Raw genomic sequence first — 21,283 nt, forward strand, 5'->3', positions numbered from 1 at the left:
CAGACAGAGACAAACACCCACAAGATCTCTATCAAGCATTCTTACAACTACAATACCCACCTGCTGAAGTGAAGAAACAGATTGACGGAGCCAGAACAGTACCCAGAAGTCACCTACTACAGGACAGGCCCAACAAAGAAAATAACAGAACGCCACGAGCCATCACTTTCAGCCCCCAACTAAAACCTCTCCAACGCATCATCAAGGATCTACAACCTATCTTGAAGGATGACCCATCACTCTCACAGATCTTGGGAGACAGGCCAGTCCATGCTTACAGACAGCCCCCCAACCTGAAGCAAATACTCACCAGCAACCACACAACAGAACCACTAACCCAGGAACCTATCCTTGCAACAAAGCCCGTTGCCGCTGTGTCCACAGATCTATTCAGGGGACACCATCACAGGGCCTAATCACATCAGCCACACGATCAGAGGCTCGTTCACCTGCACATCTACCAATGTGATATATGCCATCACGTGCCAGCAATGCCCCTCTGCCATGTACATTGGTCAAACTGGACAGTCTCTACGTAAAAATAAATAGACACAAATCAGATGTCAAGAATTATAACATTCAAAAACCAGGTGGCGAACACTTCAATCTCTCTGGTCACTCGATTTACAGACCTAGAAGTGGCAATACTTCAACAAAATAACTTCAAAAACAGACTCCAGCGAGAGACTGCTGAATTGGAATTAATTGGCAAACTGGAGACAATTAACTTAGGCTTGAATAGAGACTGGGAGTGGATGTGTCATTACACAAAGTAAAACAATTTCCCCATGTTTATTCCAGCCCCCACTGTTCCTCAGACATTCTTGTCAACTGCTGGAAATGGCCCACCTTGATTATCACTACAAAAGGTTTCTTCCCCCCCACATCCCCACTCTCCTGCTAGTAATAGCTCACCTTAAGTGATCACTCTCCTTACAGTGTGTATTGTAACACCCATTGTTTCATGTTCTCTATGTATATAAATCTACCCACTGTATTTTCCACTGAATACATCCGATGAAGTGAGCTGTAGCTCACGAAAGCTTATGCTCCAATAAATTTGTTAGTCTCTAAGGTGCCACAAGTACTCCTTTTCTTTTTGCGAATACAGACTAACACGGCTGCTACTCTGAAAAGAGAGATACAGTGTGAGAGGGCACTTCCTGTTGGCACCTCATTATCCTATTGGAAACCAAGCAAACACCAACTATGTGGTACTATGAAAACCATCAAAAGTTTATTAAGGAATTATTGTAAAAATCAGTGCACACACCAAGCAGAGAGCTGGAGGAGTTAGGATCTCAGAAATATAACCTACAGGATAGGGCTCTGTTTGAAAGATCAGCTTTGGCTTGAAATGGGGAGTGATTCAAACAGAAGAGCTTCCCTTTATTTCTTCCCACACCCGATCAATTTGACCCATTCCCTGAATGACCCCAGAAAAAGGGCAATATTTGGATTCCCAGGGAGTCCTGCTTTGGCATTTAGTTGAACTGTGCATTGGATAACAGGCAGCAAACACTGAGTGATGCTTGTTAGGTTCCTGGCTGATAATGTTTTCAGCTGGTTTTCCCTTTCTTTGTGGGTCTCACATCCTCATCTGCCTCATCAGCTGCCTTCTCTCCTAAGCTGAGAGTCTGCAGCAGTGAAGGACACAATTTCTGTGCCACGGCCCAGGCCCAGAGACACATCTCCACACGATGAGGAGTCCATGCTTTCTCTGTATCCACTAGAAAAGATCAGAAGGGAGCAATTAAACTCTGCATCAGTAGAGGAACCAGATGTAGATTGATTCCTACCCTGTCTCCCCCATCTCCCAAATGAATTTTTGGTAAGATATGTGGCCCAGTAAGTGAAAGGCTGATAGTACAGATTAGAATGAGAGACTTCCCTCACACTGCTCTGCCAATGCACGTTGATCCAGATCTGCAGCATCTCTCCTGGGCTGCCACCCAACTTTGGCAATACCTCACTCCAGCCCTGCAAACATCCCTCCTGCTATTCCAGTTCTGAGCCTCTTCTGAGTGGAGAATGTCAGTCATACCAGACTGGGAGAGAGGGAAAGATGAAACAGCAGCAGCTTTTGATTGATGTGCATGTGGGCTGGGGCAGGAGAGCATCTCCGCAATCCTGGCCTACAATCGCCCTACTGCTGCTATGGTTATATAGTACAGCAGAGCAGGAAAACTTAGTGGACAAAATCATTGCCACAATGAAACCTTTGGAAATCCAGAAGGAAGACACAGTGCAGGGGAGGGAGACGGAGCTGGCCACAACGTCAAGCAAAAATTGAAGGGAGAATGAAAAGGCAATGCAAATTCATGGTGGGCACAGAAGGCTAGGAAAGGTTAATAAGGGAAATCTTGCAGAGCAGCTGTTTCAATACAAAAACAATGAGGAGTCCTTGTGGCGCCTTAGAGACTAACACATTTATTTGGGCATAAGCTTTCCTGTGCTAGAACCCCCTTCCTCGGATGCATGGAGTGAAAATACAGGAGCAGGTATAAATACATGAAAGGATGGGGGGTTGCTTTACCAAGTGTGAGGTCAGTCTAACGAGATAAATCAATTAACAGCAGGGCACCAAGGGAGGAAAAAAACTTTTGAAGTGGTAAGAGTGGCCCGTTACAGACAGTTGACAAGAAGGTGTGAGTAACAGTAAGGAGAAATTGCCACTCTTAGCACTTCAAAAGTTTTTTTTCCTCCCTTGGTGCCCTGCTGTTAATTGATTTATCTCGTTAGACTGACCTCACACTTGGTAGAGCAACCCCCCATCCTTTCATGTATTTATACCTGCTCCTGTATTTTCACTCTGTGCATCTGAGGAAGGGGGTTCTAGCCCAGGAAAGCTTATGCCCAAATAAATGTGTTAGTCTCTAAGGTGCCACAAGGACTCCTCGCTGTTCTTGCTGATACAGACTAACACGGCTACCACTCTGAAACCTGTTTCAATACAGGCTCTAATGAGAGAGGCTCTACAGTGACTGCAAGGTTCAGGTCTAAGAAACCAGGAAATTCTGTTTCCTGAATTTGACTACCAATTAATTAGCTTTTCAATTAATCACTTGAGGCAGAAACACCAGATATCAACAATGTTGTACTTACGGCAACTTTCAGGTGAGGATCTCAATGCACTGAGCAGAGGTGAGTAAATGTTACTTTCATTTTACAGATGGGGGAAGCTGAAGCACAGAAAAACTAGGGCCCAGATCCTCAAAGGTATTTAAGAGCTTAACTCTCATTGATGGGAGTTAAGTGCTTAAATACCTTTGAGGCTCCAGGCCTATGTGATTCAGCCAAGGTCATGCAATCAATGACAGAGACAAGAATAGAATCCAGGGTCCTGACTCCCAGTCATTTGTGCTAACAACTGTTTTCTTGTATCATAATGACAACCCTACTGTAAGCACTAAAGGGTTCGTTGCAATTCAAATAATTTCTGAAATTCAGACCATAAACCCTTAACTAAAGCAGAGAGATACAATCCTCCCTCCCCTACCCACTATGAGGTCTGTGGCAGTGACCCTACCTACCCTTACCTTGGTTTAGTTTCTTGACACAGAGCTGGATCTTGCCCAGGTAGAGGATATAGTGCTTGAGGGTATACTGAATTGGGGTGAGGCCAGGGATAGATTCCATTGCTTCATCTGCCATAAATGCCGCAGACTCTGGGGCTCCTGCAGCTAGAATTGCTAAGTGGGAAGAGCGTAAGGGTCTGAGCACAGAAAAGGAAGGGGTTGGGGTTAGGAAGAGATGACATGGGGCAGCCTACGTGACAGTGATTGCCCAGTGTCTTGGAGAAACCTGCGGCTTCCCCCACCCTGTTCTGGTTCTCAAAACGCCTGGAATCAGACTCGGGATCCCACCTTCCAGGACACATCATGGAAACTGAACCCAAAAGTATGTGTCTGCACCTGTATTCCCAGCAGAGATGTGACTGAACCAAAACCCTGGGTGTTTGAACAATCTTGAATTTGAGAGGAGAGGGGGACTGAAATAAGAATTACAATTTTCCAGTTTGAGCCAGTCTCTAATTCCCCCACATGTGAATGTGCCCCTGCTTTTTACACACACATACACACTCTCTCTCTCTCTCTGAGCCAGAGACCTAGCCACACCTTCATATGCAGGCGCCATCCCATGCAAGTCCAGACGTCTTTGATTGGCTGCTTCTGCCAGCCACAGCACTAAGCACATGCAAGGTCTTCTCTCTAAGAACTGGCCATTGGAAACAAGTTTGGCTACTTGCTGGATTGGGAAGAACTGAGACCAGGTTGCAGATGTAGGTGCTTCCCCTCTCCTTTCCCCAGCGCTCAGTTGTAGGGCCAATACTGTCTCCCAGAAGTGTTTATCATCCAGGATAGATCAGCATTTCAGATCCCACTCTAACTAGCACCATTTGGGTGGTGCTATTTCCACAGTGCTGTGGAAAACCTGAACAATCTTCCCATGTGTTAGCTAACGGTATAGCCAGGCCCTGGCCCTCTTGGATTTATCCCCTCCCTCCCACAACTCCTTACCCGAAGCTGTGGCTGGTCCCACAGCCTTTAGCTGGCTCAGCTCAGTGATGGCAGCTGCCACATCTGGAAGGAGCTGGAAAGCTTTCCTTGTACAGATCTCCACCGTTTCACTGGAGTTAGTGGCCACCAGCTGCTGCAGACGAGGACGAAACTTTCCCCGCTAGATGGGAGGAGAGAGTAGAGCATGGTAAGGACATCCCAACCTGAGGGGCTCAGCTTCTTTGCTCTACAAGTGAGTACAGCTCATTGCTACAGGAAAAAGTCTATACTTTATGGGCACCAGCAATTAAAAGTGGCCTTTATAATAAGAGATTCAATACTGTGGGGCCATGAGTTCCATTCCAACACATGGGAAAAGTATAATGAGTCCTTCCAGAGATATTTCTTTTTAGCAGAGGTTCCCAAGCTATGGTTTGTGGGCCACTAGTGATCCAGAGGCAGAGCCCTTCCTGGCATTCTCCAGGTTGAGATGTTTTGTGATTGGAGGGAAGACACCTCAGGTGGGGATCTTTATCCTCAAGCATGGTCCAGAAAATGAAAAAGCTGTGTGAGTATTTTAAAAGGAGAATGCCAAGTGAGCTGAGGCTCAGAACTGAGGCTCTGTTTGGGGGGAAAAGGTGTTTTTAAAACCCTAGGTGTGCACGATTTTATGAAACAAAAGACTTCTAGCAATATTTTGTTTTGCTGGAGGGTGGGATTTGAAGCTTCCTCACCCACACTCTGAGCACATCACCCCCAACTCCTCACATCACTTCAGGGGCTTCATCTACTTTTCCTCTTTCCCAGTGTAGATAAAGCCTAAGCATGGGCTTCTCTGACCACACCTTCAAGCCTCTGTCTTATTACAATGCCACTAGTTTCTTACCTTAGTTTCCACCATCTCCCCTCACCTTATCCCCTATGCTCCTCCTGCTCCTCTCTCCTAAATACTCCCTTTGACTTTTCCACCCTGTCCATTATACTTGGACTAACCACCCTCTTCCTGTGAGTCAACAGCCCATGATAATTTAATTTGATTATTATGCAGCAGGGATCCTACCTCCTTGTTTGTAAAGAATTGTGTATCATATTAATGTTTCATAAATAAGTGACTGAAGAATAATTCCCCTATTGTTGGGAAAGCCACACACAGCTCTGTTGTGCTAGTCAGAAGAAACTTACCAAGCTGTGTGAAATGCAAAAAGTTAAATTCAAGGTATGCTATTTGTTTAAAAATATTCCTGCTCTGATATTCTAAAGTATTATTAATGCAAACAGAGGATAAACTTTTAAATAAGGGGCCAAATCCTCAGCCTCAGAAGGTGAGGCGGCTGCTACCTGGCACAGTGGCTCTATACCATCCCCATTATAGGATCCTATGTAGGGGTCATAGCCTGGGCACCTGCATGTGGCAGAAAAGCCATATGCCCCTGTGATCACTGACTGCTGGGAAAATCCCTTGGGGCTATGGTAGCTGACTGCAATTTACAGCAAGCCTGAGGCTTCTATAAGTTGTGTTGGGGGGCTACAATAACCCCTCAATTAAGGAGCCAGGAGCCACAAAGGTAGCATAAAGACACCATTGCTCCTCCCACAGTTGTGCATCAAGCATGGTTCAGACAGACTGGAGGATTTGGCTGGATTGTTTTCCTTGACTGCAGTACCTTAACAATATTAACAGAATTAAATAGATATTAACTATAGAGGCTTTAAGACTGGCAACATCAGCCTCTTATCACACGGGTTAAAAAAAAAAAAAAAGTAAATATAACCAGCAGAGTTCCAAACCACCAGCAATTGAAAATGTTATAGACCCCAAGGCTCTGAGCCCATGCCTACACTAGAGAGTTTACAGCAGCACCGATGCAGCTGCCCCACTGTAAGATCTCTAATATAGTCACTCTATGGATCGTGAGTCTAATTACCCCAAACCCTGCAAGTAGCAGTAGCAGCCTTCTCACTGACACCGCGCTCTCCACACTGGTGCTTAAATTGGCATAAATTATGTTGTTCAAGGGGATGGCTAATTCACACACTTGAGCAACATAATTTATGTCGACTTAAGCTGTAATGTAGCCTTAGACCTTCCCTGCCACTATACACACACTTTGATTATATGGCTGAACTGTTACATGTAGCAATTCATCTGGAGAAACCTACTTACAGCAAAAAGAAAAGGAGTACTTGTGGCACCTTAGAGACTAACCAATTTATTTGAGCATGAGCTTTCGTGAGCTACAGCTCACTTCAAACCTGTCATTACTTACAGCAAGTTTCCATTCCATCAGTTTCACCACTTCACCCTGTGTCAGATATTTTTCTTTCCTTCCTGCAATAGCACCTGGCAGCTCCTCCTGATACCTGAAACAAAGTCCCATTGGCAGACAAGGAGTCAAAATATATTCTTGAACCTACCTGTTCATGCAACTGGAGTTGCAGCTGGTACTGAGCGGGCACTGCTGTGAGGAAGCTCATACTATTGAAGACCCAGCTGCTACTAAGAACAGTTGGCAGGGATTTCACACTGAAAGACAGTGGACAGGACAGCTACTATGGACAGGACTCATAGCTGTATGCCTCCTCAACAGGTGACAAGGTGGTGTTCCTTGACAGACCAGTGCTTCAGAAAAGAAACCATTTTAAATGCTGGAGGGTTTACCATTTATCCAGCTCAGAAAGGTTTTTCTTCTTGCCTCCTTTGGCTTTGAGTACATCCCAGTAGACATCAAACACTGTCCTCCAGTAGGTGGGGTCTTCACAACCATACAGCTCTCCACTTAAGGGCATGTTTCAGGGTTCCAGGACACTGAGGACAAAGAACATCTAAAAGAGGAGGACAAACAAACTTGATGCTGGTGGAACTACAGAGCAGAGACCTTGTGGGGAGAAAATGCTGATACTTAACTCCCCTCCCTGCAAACCCCAAACCCTTCCTTGCATCATTCACCTTCTACTTGCCCTGTCAGCATTCTCTCTTCTCTCTCTACCCCCAGTCCTTCACCCCACCCTGTTCTCTAGCAGGCCTCTCTACCTCTTAGCACCTTTGGTCCTTATGGCCCCCCTCAAGGCGCTGCCTCTAAGCCTGGCTCTCCCTGCACCCCAGAAAGCTGCAGCTCTCCTTGCCCGACTAGCCCCTCACTGCGCTGGTCTTTATTTCCGTGCAGCGCTCTGTGCCTGCTTTTACCACCCAGCCCCCTACTCCATCTCCCTGGCCCCCACTCCAACACCCTCAGCTTCCTGACCCTCCCAGGCCTCCTCCAAGCCCCCCATTCCAGCCCCCTGAACCCTCATAGACCCCTCAGCCCTGACCCTCCTAGCCCCACCCTTCAGCCCCCTAACCCCTACTCTATCTCCCACCCCATCCTCCTCAGCTCCCTAACTCTCCCAGTCCTGACCTTCCCCCACTCCATCCTCCTGACCCTCCCAGCCCCTTCCTCCCACCCCTGCCTCCCTCAGCCCTGACCCTCCTAGCCCCACCCTTCAGCCCCCTGACCACCACTCTATCTCCCCAACCCATCCTCAGCTCCCTAACTCTCTCAGCCCCCTCAGCCCTATCCTCCCCAAGTCATCCTCCTGATCCTCCCTCCCCCCATTATTCCCCTAACTCCCTCTCTCCCAGCCCCCAACTCCAGCCTCCTGACCCCCTTCAGCCCTGACCCCCGCATCCATCCTCCCACTCCTCCCTCCCCCCCATTATCCCCGTAGCTCCCTCCCTCTCCCAGCTCCCGACTCCAGCCTCCTGACCCCCTCAGCCCTGACCCCCCCGTCCATCCTCTCACTCCTCCCTCCCCCCCCATTATCCCCGTAGCTCCCTCCCTCTCCCAGCCCCCCACTCCAGCCTCCTGACCCCCCCCGTCCATCCTCCTGATCCTCCCACTCACCCCCACTACCCCCACCGCTCCCTCACTCTGCCTCCCCCAGCACCGACTCCGTGTCCCTCTCACCGGCCCGTCCCCGTCCCGCCAGGCCCGGCCCCGCCCCGCCGGAAGTCCCGCTGGCTGCGGGCGGGGCGGAGGCGGGCTCGGGCAGGGCCGGCCGGGCTGTCGCAGTGCGAGGCCGCAGGGATCCGGCCGGGCCCCGCAGGGGAGCGCTGGGCTGCGGCATGAAGGGGAAGGAGGAGAAGGAGAGCGGCGGCCTGGGGCTGGGGGGCGGCCCCGGCGGCGGGGGGCCGTGTGGGGGGCCCCGCAGCAGCGCGGCGGCCGGGCTCGGGGGCGGCCCGGGCGGGGGCAGCCCCGAGAAGAGCCACAGCGCCCAGGAGCACAAGGAGCAGGGCAACCGGCTCTTCGTCAGCCGCAAGTACCCCGAGGCGGCCGCCTGCTACGGCCGGGCCATCGTGAGTGCGGGCTGGGGGGCGCGGGGGGCCTAACGTGGGCTGGAGGGACGGGGAGCCGTGCGGCCTACAGGACCAAGCTGAGGCCTAGGTGGGAGCCTGGGGGGAGGGGGAATACTGCGAATTAGCTGTTTCAGCCTGGCTGGGGGGGATGTGGGGAGCTGGGGAGGAGGGGCCGGAACCCAATGAGGGGTAGGGGGGCCGAGCCGAGCTGTCTGGGGGGAGGGGCTGGCACCCACTGCGGGGGGCCGAGCCGAGCCGTGCCGTCTGGGGGGGAGGGGCTGGCACCCACTGCGGGGGGCCGGGCCGAGCCGAGCTGTCTGGGGGGAGGGGCTGGCACCCACTGCGGGGGGCCGAGCCGAGCCGTGCCGTCTGGGGGGGGGCTGGCACCCACTGCGGGGGGCCGAGCCGAGCTGTCTGGGGGGAGGGGCTGGCACCCACTGCTGGGGGCCGAGCCGAGCTGTCTGGGGGAGGTAGAGCTGAGCTGTGTAGGGTGAGGGCCAGTTCACACATTGGGGCTGAGCTGTTTGAGGCAGAGGCCAGTATTCATTGTGTGTCCCTGGAAAGGCGGTGCTGCAGGACTCAGTTCCTGCTTGAAAACACACGGGTGCACACACCCCACCCCACGCTGCTTGGGAAGAATCTAGGCTAAGGTCCCTGCTTCTTTGGAGGCCTAGTCCCTCCTTCAGTGCTGTGTTGGTAACGAGCCCCTTGGGAACAGGAGGCCTGGAAAAACGTTTCACACTCAGGTGTACACACCCTATGGATTTAGGCTCAGACAATGTTTTTAGCATTCCAGTTATTGCTCTGCTTGGGATGCTGATCTTGGCTGGTCAGACTTGGAATATCAATCTTTTACAAAAAGGTGAGTTGAGACTTGTTAGTAGCAATGGCAGTAAACAGGTTTCAGAGTAGCAGCCGTGTTAGTCTGTATCCGCAAAAAGAAAAGGAGTACTTGTGGCACCTTAGAGACTAACAAATTTATTTGAGCATGAGCTTTTGTGAGCTATAGCTCGATGAAGTGAGCCGTAGCACACGAAAGCTTATGCTCAAATAAATGTGTTAGTCTCTAAGGTGCCACAAGTCCTCCTTTTCTTTTAATGGCAGTAAAGGCAAACAGCTGGGGATGTTGGAATTTATGATACTGAAAGGGTTTGGACAGGACACTGTTTATCTCCTAGTCTCTCCACAAAGTACTATATGGGACCTTTAGCCCTATAATTGAAGTATTTATTGATAGGGCCTTAGTTTCTACTTCAGTATCCACTGGTTATGGGCAGGAAGGATCTTAGTTTAAAATATCGTCCAAAGGACCCATTCTGTATAACGCTGCACTGCTGTGCTTGTGAGCTCTGTCTAGTGCAGCACTTGAACCTTTGATGTGGTCCAGATTCCAGGTTTACTATCATAACCATAATCTAGAGTTCATATTGACATGGCTCTTGGGGATTTGTGTTCCTAAGCATATGTCTTGGGAATAAAACTCTTTGCTTGTATCATGCCTGTCACAAGGGGATTTTTTCTCTCTCTGACTCTGCAGACTGAGATGCACAGTTTGAGATTGAAGGAAATTTCTTTAAACACTCTTCGCTGCTAATGTTAGGAGATTACTGATGGGGATGCTTTTCTCCTAGGTCTGGAATAGTCTCTGTGCCCCACCTGGTATTTAGCTGAGTCAAGTATTTCCTCTGTTTCATTAGGAACATAGCATTACAAAAGCCAGTTTGTGTAGTCTGTCTATTCTGTGTTTACTCACACACCCTCAACAAATCGCCTCTGCTCTGTGTTGTCTAATCTGATATTCTATGATTAATACACTCTTGATTTGGGTGACTGTCACCATCTAGCATGTCTCAATGTAGCATTCATGGTTTTCCTAGTTTGCCTATCCTGGTACTGCTTTTTAAGTGTGTGTTCGTGTATCAACCTGCCTGCTGGTTCATGGTAACTGCTAAAGCTTGTTAGTTGGGTCCATGATGATGAACTTGTAAACAACATACAAAACATTCCTTTGAGAAATAGATGATGGGCCAAGATTATACAGCTTTAGACTCTTCATTGTTGTCTCCTGTTTAGAAAGACAGGAGTGATAACTTAGCTCTAAGGACATGCTGGTTAACATCACTTGTATCCATTTACTGAACAAGTTGTGGTCTGAGAGCTAGAGCCTTTTGTCTTTGGAGACTTGGGTTCAAATTTTCTTGAGTCACTCACAAGTGAAAATGTGTATTGGTCTCTTCAGAGTCCCTTGTGGATCTTAGTCCACATCATCAAATCACTGCAGAGTGGAGAAATCCAAAACTTGAGTAGCTAGGAGAGGGTACGGGTCGGGATTGAGATACATCAATGGAGCTGTGCCAGAGGCCCAGGACTAGAATAGCCGGTGCTGCAGGTCAGGACTGTAGTGCATTGGCAGAGTAAGTGGAGGTCCAGAGCTAGAATACCAAGGGTCTCGTGTTAAGGAATGTGGTGAACTGGGAGGAGGTTAGGCAGGACTGGAACTGTCCAGGGTGTAGCAGATCAAGAAGTGCACTGGTGTTTGTTATTTGGAGGCCCAGGGTTTGGGATAGCAGAGGCTGCATTAGGTCAGGATTGTATTGCACTGGCAGAGCTCTGCAGGGGAAGCATGTACAGTTCCTGCCTGACTGGCTCTAGCAAAATATTTATGTAATTTAAAATAATTCAGGTCAAGGATCAGGTCTCTCCCACAAAGCAAACCTCTGGATCCAACTATACTTTGCAGGATTTCTGAGCAAAACTATCCTGTGTGGGCTTTAGAACTCTATCTCACCTTGTCTACTGGATAATGAGGAGACTGTGGAGCATCTCAGTGGTGTATCTTTTCTCTGGCCCAGTGAAGGAAAGGCACACTCCTGCCTGGTGGGCCTTGTCAAGGCTTAAATGAGAGAGAAAAGCAGAATTCTGCATTTGCACTTCTGGAAACATGAGCCAGGATTCAGTAGCCTGCCCAGATAGAAAGCTTTTAATGCTAATTTCCATCCTAGTACCTAAATTGTGGCTCCATATTGTAAAGGGTAATGTGCAGTAGGCCAAGCAGGTTAAATACTAGAGCACAGCAGTCCAGAGCTTGCATGCTTCAGCACTGCTTGTGACTGTTAGTATTACGTTGAGCAAACAACCTGAACAGTGAGGACCAATCCAGTAATATTTAGATTTCACAGATACTAAGAGCAGGAAAAAAACTTGAACCCTTCTGTCCCTTCCCATCCATGTGCAGTTATGAAAGTCTCATATGCTTTGTGTTATCCTTGGCAGACCTTTAATGTGTCTGACTTTTCTTCCAGAACCGGAACCCCTTAGTGGCAGTATACTACACCAACCGAGCCTTGTGTTACCTGAAGATGCAGCAACATGAGAAGGCCCTGGCAGATTGTAAGCATGCCCTGGAACTAGACAGCCAGTCAGTGAAGGCCCATTTCTTTCTGGGGCAGTGCCAGATGGAGATGGAGAACTATGATGAGGCCATCGCTAACTTGCAGAGAGGTGAGCAGTGTCTTCCTATTAAATGTTCAGGCCTGAAACAAGCTGTCACCAACCTATAGAGGTGGCCAGGACCTCCAATATTAACAGGATACCAGGGCCTATCTTGGGCTGTTGCTAACATACAGAGAATTGAGCGATACAAAACATTCACCGTGACGAGAGCCATGGCTGCAGAGAAATGAATGGGCCTCTCTTACAAAACAGACACCAGTATATGGCACAAGTCACAATTTGTCGAAATACAAAATGTGATTTTAAGCTAGAAAAGACTGGTGTTTAGTTCTGTATAGTCACTTCAGACTGCCCATATCCAATTCCTCTCAGTTTAAATGCCACTCCCTGTATCTTGGTTCTGCACTTGACAACCGGCTGATGTTTGATTGGGGACGAAGCCTAAACAGGAGTCAGTTTCTTCTTAAACCGTGTAGAAATCAGTGATTTGATCAGCTTCTATATGGAGATGGTCCAATTGAGTCCAAGTCATTGTGTGCAGCTCTTGGCCCAAGGATTTATTCCCCATTTGCTGCTTTGTACTGAGGGAGTGATGTAGCACTCAAAGACACAGGTGTTGTCTCTCACTGTTCCCTGCTTCAGGGAGAGGGGCAAAACCAGACTCACCTGGCTAAAGAAAAGGAGGTGGGAGCCATAATCCACTGTCCCAAATCCCACCTCTTATTAGATATACCTACTAACTAGATTTACCAAAGCATCAGCTTCTTCCACCCTGCCCCCAACCTTGAGAGCACTTCTTGTCTCCCCAGCCTATAACCTAGCCAAGGAACAGCGACTGAATTTTGGGGATGATATTCCAAGTGCACTGCGGATTGCCAAGAAGAAGCGCTGGAACAACATTGAAGAGAAAAGGATCAACCAGGAAAATGAGTTGCACTCCTATCTAACCAAACTCATCATGGCTGAGAAGGAGAGGTAATGCAGATAGAAATCTCTGAGCTTTTCTACACTTGGCATTAGTCCACACTAGTGGGGTGTGAATTCTAGTGCACACTAGGGAGTCACACTAACTGACCTGTGTGAACCCTGCTAGTGTCCACTAAAGTTCCTTAGTGCACCTTAGTCATAGAATCACAGAAAAGTAGGACGGGAAGGGACTTTGAGACATCATCAAATCCAGCCCCCTGCCCTGAAGCAGGACCAGGTAAACCTAGTTCATCCCTGACAGGTGTTTAGCTAACCTGTTCTTAAAAACCTCCAATAATGGAGATTCTACAACCTCCCTTGGAAGCCTATTTCAGTGCTTAACTACTCTTATAGTTAGGTTAGATATTAGGAAAAACTTTCTAAGTCTCCCTTGCTACCTATTAAGCTCATTACTACTTGTCCTACATACAGTGGATGCAAAGAACAATTGATCACAGTTCTCTTTGTAACAGTCCTTAGCAGATTTGAAGACTGTTATCAAAGCCTCCCTCACTCAAGTCACTTTTCTCAAGACTAAACATGCCCAGTTTTTTCAGCCTTTCCTCATAGGTCAGGTTTTCTAAACCTTTTACCAGTTTTGTTGCTCTCAAATTCGTCCATTTCAAACAATACTACATTAATGTGCAGTAGGGAGGTTCTAGTGTGTGCTAGCAGGATCCACATGGATCAGTTAGTGCATGACACTCTAGTGTGCACTAGAATTTACACCCGTCTACAATGGATTAATGCACAGGGTAGACAAGCCCTCTCCACAGCCTGGAGGGATGAGGTGAATCTTGAAGACCACTAGAGCTGTGTAAGCAGAAGGGAGGGACCGTGTCCCAGACAACACTGGTCTCAGGCAGGGAAGGGCAGAATCCCACAGGATGACCCTCCCATGTGCGAAGGGAGGAGGGGAAAAGATAAGCTTTTGTAAACATTTCCCAGTACCCTGAAATTGGTGACAAGATAGTGGCCTTCTACCAGAGCTTACCCTGGCATTTAGAAGGCACTGCCCTAAGGAAGCTCACACTATTGAAATGGTGGAGAGTCCCTGCTTATCTGGCTTTCTGGGAAAGCCAGAGTCCTTGCACTAAGAAGGTGAAGAAAGGGAAATTAAGAGCGTGTTCATTCAGAGCTGAACATTCCTTCTCCTCCGTTGTGGCATTTCAAGTTCCTTTGCTGATCATTTGCTCTGGACTGTAATCATAGAAATGTAGGGCTGGAAAGGACCTTGAGAGGTCAAGTCCAGCCCCCTGTGCTGAAGCAGGACTAAGTAAACCTAGACTATCCCAGCAGGTGTTTGTCTAACCTGTTCGTATAAACCTCCACTGACAGGGATTCCACAACCTCCCTAGATAACTTGTTCCAGTGCTTAACTATCCGTATAGTTAGAAAGTTATCCCCCTGGTTCTTCCCTAGGGAGCTGGATGAATACCGAAGGACACAACAAGAGGAGAACATGGATGAGAGCCGGAGCCGTGCCCAACTGGCTAATGTTGAAGCCAAACATGTGAGGCAACCTCATGAATCCATCCCCTCAGTGTGGATTTGGGCCTCCTGGGTAGTGTTGGGCATGTGTCCCGACTTGGTGTGAGCAGCAAGCCCAAGGGGATGTTCTCCAGGGCCACCACACCACAGCTCCTGCTTGTGGAGCAGATCTGCGGGGTATGAACACAGTCCAGCTGGGGTTCTTTCCCAGCACAGAAGATGGTAGTCCTGCGTGAGCTGTGGAGGATAACAGTGCTGCTTTGGGTTCATTGCAGTTGAGTAGGGATCAGGCACCAAGGGAGAGCATCACTGAGGGAATAGTTGTTGGAATAGACCATAGTAGAATCTTTGTGGGGATTCTGGAGCATCCTGTTAGCGTACGACTAGAGGGGACATGCCTGTAGCAATTTCCTGACTTTCAGGGGTGCTGTGATGAGTCAGAAGAATACGTGGGGTGGCCGTGGGGGATGATGGAGGGGTTTTGTGTGAGCAGAGTGCATACTGTTCCTGGTGCTCTTACTGCCCTGCAGTAGGTGTTAAAAGATGAGTTGAATGTTGTTGCTTTTACCGTCTAAATTCTGTGCCCAACCCACAAACAGTTGCTGCGCATTAAGTGGACAGTGGGCTTTTTGTATGCCCACTTTACAGCCGTGAAGATCTTTATTCCTGTGCCCATGTTCTTCTGGCAAAATCAGACTGACTCTTTTTGGAAGCTGTCAGCACTGCTGCTTTATCAACCACATGAGCCACTACTGATTGACATGCAAGACCGTTCCCATCCCCTCTGTTATGGCTGACACTGCTAACAACACATAGCCAGCCCCAGTTGTCTAGGTAGTGAGTCTGAGAGTTAAATCCAAGTCTCCTGTACAGCAGTGTAGAGCAGTAACTACTCAGCAGGTCGGAAGATGTGTTCCTGCCTGTATGTGACTGACACTCTGAAATCAGCAGATAGAGGCTGGCAAGGGGACACACCAAATCCTGTTCCTCAGGATCCTTGAGAGACCAAGATCCTTATCAACTTTTGCTGTGAGCCAGCCAGTTTGTTCTCTGTAAAAGTGGTTCTGCCAAGTGACTCCCGTGCTGTTGGGGTGGGTGAGGGAACAATTCCCCATCAATGGCTGCAGTGTTTGTGCCAAAGTCTCTGCAGCCTGAGAGACACTGAAGAGGTAACAAAGTCCTGCAGGGCCCTTTCCCCACCCCTCCCATTAAAGGGGTTATTTCTCTTTCAGGACAAGTACCTAGCAGATATGGATGAGCTGTTCTCTCAGGTGGATGAGAAGAGGAAGGTGAGGATGGGCTTAAATAGGTGTGGCAGCTGTGACCAGACAAGGAGTGCGCAGAGGGAGGGCATCAAACATGACTGATAAGGTGGCTTAGCTCGGGGTGCCAAAGATAAGGTGGCTTATCCCATCCTTCCTGTTCTCCCCACCACCACCCTGCTGTTGGACTAATTTAAAACTCTCGTGAGTACCTGGTCTCTCTCAGATGAGAGCTGGACCAGAAGGCCAGATGCCACATGGGAGGGAACGGAGCCCCAGATTTGAGGATGAGCTTGGGACTCCAGCTGCAATGGCTGGTGGAGATGGGGCATTTCATAGCAGAAAAGGTTGTGAACTGTTCACTGTCAGTCAGCTGTTCTCCTGGATGTGGTAGCCGTGGAGAAGGCCAGGTATCTATCTGGATGGAATATAAACCATATAGTAGAAGCTTCAGCTGGTGGTGGATTTAATGGTTAGTTGGAGTGCAAATATGGCCTGTGTGTTTGTGGGAAGAGAGAGAGAGAAAACCAATGCCCCCTCATTCCCCAGCTGTGTTTTCTGATAAGCAATGCAGGGATCTCCATCGTGTGCCTGACTTGGCAATGGAATCTGTGCTTCTTGCACCCATGCTGAGGTCCTGTCCCTGGGTCACCTGTTCATTGGTTTGCTGCATTAGACCGGAGATGGGCCTGTTGTATGATGGCTCCCTAATGCTGAACTTTTGTTCTCTCGAGTCAGAAGCGAGACATCCCTGATTACCTCTGTGGGAAGATCAGTTTTGAACTGATGCGAGAGCCCTGTATCACACCCAGTGGGATTACCTACGACAGGAAAGATATAGAAGAACATCTTCAGGTAATGGGAGAACCAGTGTTGGGCATCTGAGTGGGAGGGCAGGAGGAAAGAAAGAGTGTGCGTGCCCATGTGAGGGAGAGAAAGCCAGGGCAATTTTTAGGAGATAGCAACTTAAAATCAAATCAGTCTCCAAACATGAGTTAATGTAGTTCCAGATGCTGCGCTTGCACCTGAGGCCCCCTGGCTGATTGTGTAAGTTTGCACCCCCCTTTGGGGGGTGAAAAACCCACCCAAAGATTGGAAACTGACTGTACTGGGGAAGGGCGACACAGACTAAACTCTCAGTGGTCAGGTGCTTCCCTGTGATGTTTCCTTCCTCCCGCATCCTAGAGCAGCTGCAGCCCTTGCAAGCACTGTGGTGTGTTAGTGGGCCCTGGCCCCTGGTAACAATGTAGAAATCTACCTGGGGATAGGGGTGGGGCCTGCAGAAAAAGCAGTGGGGTTTCAGAGACCACCCAAATATTAAATACCGAAGTATCTTGTTTTAAAGCTTGAGCTCCATTCTGTCCCTTAGCCCATCTTTGTTTAGAGGACGGGGCATCAGTGAGAGGAGCCACACTTACGGAATTGAATGCTTCATCTTGTGAAGTTTTGCATGGGTTGAATCCCAGTTACCTCAACCTGCCATTCCCTTGCATGGTGCCAGGGCAATGGAGAATGTCTGAAGTGTTGGAGCTACCAGGCCCCTGCTTTAATTGCGGGGCTGCTGGCTAGGCACTCTCAGCGAAGCTACATCCACTTTGGATCTCACCTCACGGCCAGGGTTTTCCAGCCCTGACTGAGCCAGTCTGGCCTCCCGGGCATGCTGTAAAGCCTCTGTTCTCTCAGGCTTTTTCGGGGCGGGGGGGATGTGGTGAGAGGGCTTTAGTTTTGGAGGAATTCGGAGGAGTCTTATGGTTAGATGGGGGCCTTGAATACCAGTCACTGGATCTATTTATAACATAAGAACGGCCATGCTGGGTCATACCGAAGGTCCATCTAGCCCAGTGTCCTGTCTTCAGGAAGTGGCCAGTATAAAGATGGTCTGTGCACCCAGAGCAATGTTAAATTGCTAAGCTAAGTTACATCTCAGCTCTCTCCTTTGTGTGTGCTCTGTGCCATCGGATTGCCAGCCCGCTCCCAGTTGTGGGTGGTGGTTCTTTTTCTGAAACCCCCACAGCTGTGGTTATGACTGAAAAGATGTTTCTGCTAGGGTAAGTAACACTAAAGTAAGAAGTGTCTTGTCTCTTCCCCTCCTGTCTCCAGTGTAGATTAAATTGTCCAGCTGTGGCATCCTGTCTGTGGGGAGCATCCCTCAGGTAGCAAGGGGGCACATGGGACTAGCTATACCCGGGGAACCGAGACTGACTGAGTGGCTGGGAGGTCTCTGGCAGGCCTAGGGGATGCAGATGCAGCAACAGGGTAAGGGGCTGGTTACTCAGGTTTTTGCTCTATTTCCATCCTCCTTATGGTCTCTTTTCCCTTTCAGCGTGTTGGTCACTTTGACCCTGTGACCCGAAGTCCTTTGACCCAAGACCAGCTGATCCCAAACCTTGCTATGAAGGAGGTGATAGATGCATTCATATCAGAAAATGGCTGGGTAGAAGAGTACTGATGGCTGAGCGGGCACAGTTCTGTGGATCCTCACCGCAGCCCCAGCTGTGGCAGCGCACTCTGCTATGGACTGCTCTCTGAGCATGCTGGGCTGGCACCAAGCCTTACTCACTTTCAGTCTCTCTCTCTCTCCCTCCCCTCTTGGATGCCCAGAGATGCATTGGCAGTGCTGGACTAGAATGCATTATCATCTCATCTCCCAGAAACCACAGCTGGGCCAGACTGACTGAGCAGGGCCACGAAGGGTCCTTCCATCTCCTTGCTCACCTGGGCTCCTGGTAACTTCTCAACATAATAAACAGAAGCAAGATTGCCTTAGGCAGGCAGAGAGGGAGCGCCTATCGAGGACCCAGCACTGGAGGCAACCCACAGAAGCACTTTTGGAAGAGCGGTGTTACTCTGTACTAGCCAGCATCACTGCTTTTCATACCCCACCTCAAACCTTCCTCCACAGAAACATCTGCCGACTCCCTTTCCCCACAGCACAAGCCCTGCTCCTGGGGAGATGTGGGAGCCGTGCTACGGTGAGGAGCTGGCTCGGAAGGGCTCTCCTGCTGTCCATGCTGAACTGCATTCTCCACTCCCTCCCTCTGTACATAGTTTGTTTCTTTCTTCCTACATCTCCTGTCTGTCCAGTGTAGTTCTCTTCGTGTTTTCCTGTAAATAGCCACTTGCTGGGGGAGGGAAATGAAATATATATTATACAGACGTTGACTGGTATGTGAGATTGTACTGGGAAACCACTGTCCTGTAGGATGGAAGCCGTGACCCATGGCAGGCCACTCTCCAGCCCCAGGGACAGTAGTTCCCTGCTAACCACTTGGATCAAAGTTCATATTTGTTTTAATTAAACCCTTAAAAAAAGAAAAAGAAAAAAAGTCGGCCGAAAGCGTTTTGGTTGTTGAAAGTCTTGATGTCTGATTGGCCTGCAGACTGCCTGGCTTCATGAGTGCGCTCTCCAGAAGTTTGCCAGTGTTAATAAATATTTCAGCAATAAGTGTTAAATAGTCTGAATGTTTCATGACTGAAGGGATCTTTCCTTTGAAAAGGCTGGTGGAGGCTGGGCAGAGGCAGCCCCCAGTGGCACATGGGCGCAGAAGTGGAGGGCATGTGAATAGCACTTGCACAGAAGATGACATCTCTCTTAGTAAGGAGTGCAGGTAGGCTGCTCGCATTAAGATGCAGCATGGCATGCTGGGCCTGTAGTCTCCAGAGGCTGTACCTCCATGTTAAAGATGAGGGTAGCTGCAATCTTCACATGCAAGGCAGCATGTGAATGTCTGCACATGGGGGATCTAAGTGTTCTTTTTGTTGTATGTTATCTATGCCATGTTGCATCAATTGCATCACATGGGCAGGCCTGTTCTCTAACAGGAAGCACTGTCTAGTTTTTGCTTTGTTGATTTCTAAACCTGTTCTGTTGCTGCTTGAAGTTCTGTCCCTTTCAGATCAGATTTTTCCTAGGGAGAACGCTGATATATATTTTGGAGAAGTTCAGGGTTTGGAGAAACCCTCTGGTGCATGATGCAATTAGTGTGTTGATGTTTTGTGGGGTGTTTCCTCCCGTTTCTGTGGGTGCGAAGCTTCTCAGATTATAGCTGTGAGGGGGCAAAGTTGCTAGCATCAGTATCTTTGCTCTGTTGTGCAATCTCAAGGCCAGGAAGGGGCTTTCAGACTGATGCCAAGCAAAACCTGTTTGTTGGGTGGGTTATTACATATTGTAAGAGAAGAAATGCTTGTAGCTTCTTGTGCGTCGCTGGAGAAGGCAGTCAAGGTGTAGCCTCTGTCCCTCCCCACAAGGAAGGAGGAGGTGGCGGAACAGTGTTGCTGCCAGTTGGAGGAATCTCTAGCTGAACTCATTAGCCCACCTGGTCAGGTATTTGCCAGGATATTTATAGGGAGTTGGGGGAGGGAAAGGAAACTGGTCTTTATGAAGACTGGGGTCTAAGTCTCCTGCTCACTTAGCCACTGGCAAGCATATTAGACAGAGCTTTTGTTGAGGGAGGATATACATAGCAAGATACTTGAATATAACGATGTCTCAGCAGACCACTCGTCTAGCCAGTCTGCTGTCCTGTTTTGAGTCAAGGTTTCCTCTGTTCCCCTGGTACCTTGCTGTTCTGTTGATCTCAGTTGGTGATCATTGTACTGCGTTGTGAAGTGGAAAGACTGGTGCCCTTTGTCATTTTATCCTGGTTAATGTAACTGTAGATTCTGTTTTTTCTTTTGAAGTGCCCAGTGATTTTTTTTCAGTCATACTAAGAGCTTTCTGGCTGATATCTGTGGCAAAGAGTTCTCCAGGTTAGTGACAGGCTGCAAAGAAGAGGATTGCCTGTTGTTGGTAAATGGGGTATCTTTTTAATTCCATCAAGTGTCCTTTCATTCTTGCATCAGGCTCGGGGGAGGAGTCAGTACCTGCCTGGCTTTCTAGCCATGAATTATTCATGGAGTGCATCGGTAGCACTTTACGAACCAATTCATCCTTCTTGCCATCCTCTCTCGGCTAACTCCTCTCCAAACTCAAGAGCATTTACTGAGAGAGGAAGGGAAGCAGGTGCTTTGCCCTGTGTGGAGACCGTTTGTTCAGATTTGTTTTCAAGGTCCCAGTGTTCAGTCTTGACTGCTTCCAGAGTCAGTCGGACAGGGGCCTCGTGCCATTTCAGAACTTCTGGGCAGGGCCAAGCCTTGCCTGCAAGGTGACAGCTGCACTTGTGACCTACCTACTGGCTGACGGAGCCAAATGCCATGCAGAGCTGTCTGGGTCTGTCGACCAACACCCTAGCTTCCATCGGTGAACCCTTCACAGAATTGTCCTTTAGTGCGGACTAGCT

The 21,283-nt window shown here is 48.8% G+C and overlaps 2 protein-coding genes across 3 annotated transcripts; one reads left to right on the forward strand and one right to left on the reverse strand.

Annotated features, from left to right (window-relative positions):
* Positions 1-1,215: 1,215 nt before the first annotated feature.
* Positions 1,216-8,492, reverse strand: LOC144271734 (uncharacterized). Of its 2 annotated transcripts, none has more exons than XM_077829307.1 (6): positions 8,444-8,492; positions 7,159-7,322; positions 6,767-6,860; positions 4,521-4,680; positions 3,540-3,692; positions 1,216-1,729 (listed from the first exon to the last, which is right to left on the reverse strand). In XM_077829307.1, exons 2-6 carry the CDS (start codon positions 7,284-7,286, stop codon positions 1,560-1,562), a joined length of 705 nt encoding a protein of 234 aa, XP_077685433.1. In that variant the 5' UTR covers positions 7,287-7,322; positions 8,444-8,492; the 3' UTR covers positions 1,216-1,559. The 2 variants fall into 2 exon arrangements, with proteins under 2 accessions (XP_077685433.1, XP_077685434.1); XM_077829308.1 differs by having other exon boundaries at positions 8,407-8,472.
* A 68-nt stretch (positions 8,493-8,560) lies between these two features.
* STUB1 (STIP1 homology and U-box containing protein 1) lies at positions 8,561-19,457 on the forward strand. The gene is made up of 7 exons (XM_077829304.1): positions 8,561-8,832; positions 12,135-12,333; positions 13,095-13,260; positions 14,674-14,764; positions 15,975-16,031; positions 16,743-16,859; positions 18,328-19,457. The coding sequence occupies exons 1-7, from the start codon at positions 8,602-8,604 to the stop codon at positions 18,451-18,453; spliced, it is 987 nt and encodes a 328-aa protein (XP_077685430.1). The 5' UTR covers positions 8,561-8,601; the 3' UTR covers positions 18,454-19,457.
* The last annotated feature ends 1,826 nt before the right edge of the window (positions 19,458-21,283 follow it).

The sequence above is a fragment of the Eretmochelys imbricata genome, chromosome 10 (genome assembly GCF_965152235.1).
Source record: "Eretmochelys imbricata isolate rEreImb1 chromosome 10, rEreImb1.hap1, whole genome shotgun sequence".
NCBI classification, from domain to species: Eukaryota; Metazoa; Chordata; order Testudines; family Cheloniidae; genus Eretmochelys; species Eretmochelys imbricata.

Coding starts and splice junctions, on each gene's coding strand:
- LOC144271734 (XM_077829307.1), bottom strand. CDS start 7,286: ATGCCCTTAAGTGGAGAGCTGTATGGTTGTGAAGACCCCACCTACTGG. Junction 6,861..7,158: donor CTTTCTGAGCTGGATAAATG/GTAAACCCTCCA, acceptor ACTTTGTTTCAG/GTATCAGGAGGAGCTGCCAG. Junction 3,693..4,520: donor GGGACCAGCCACAGCTTCGG/GTAAGGAGTTGT, acceptor CTTCCCACTTAG/CAATTCTAGCTGCAGGAGCC.
- STUB1 (XM_077829304.1), top strand. CDS start 8,602: ATGAAGGGGAAGGAGGAGAAGGAGAGCGGCGGCCTGGGGCTGGGGGGC. Junction 14,765..15,974: donor CTAATGTTGAAGCCAAACAT/GTGAGGCAACCT, acceptor TTTCTCTTTCAG/GACAAGTACCTAGCAGATAT. Junction 16,860..18,327: donor ATATAGAAGAACATCTTCAG/GTAATGGGAGAA, acceptor TTTCCCTTTCAG/CGTGTTGGTCACTTTGACCC.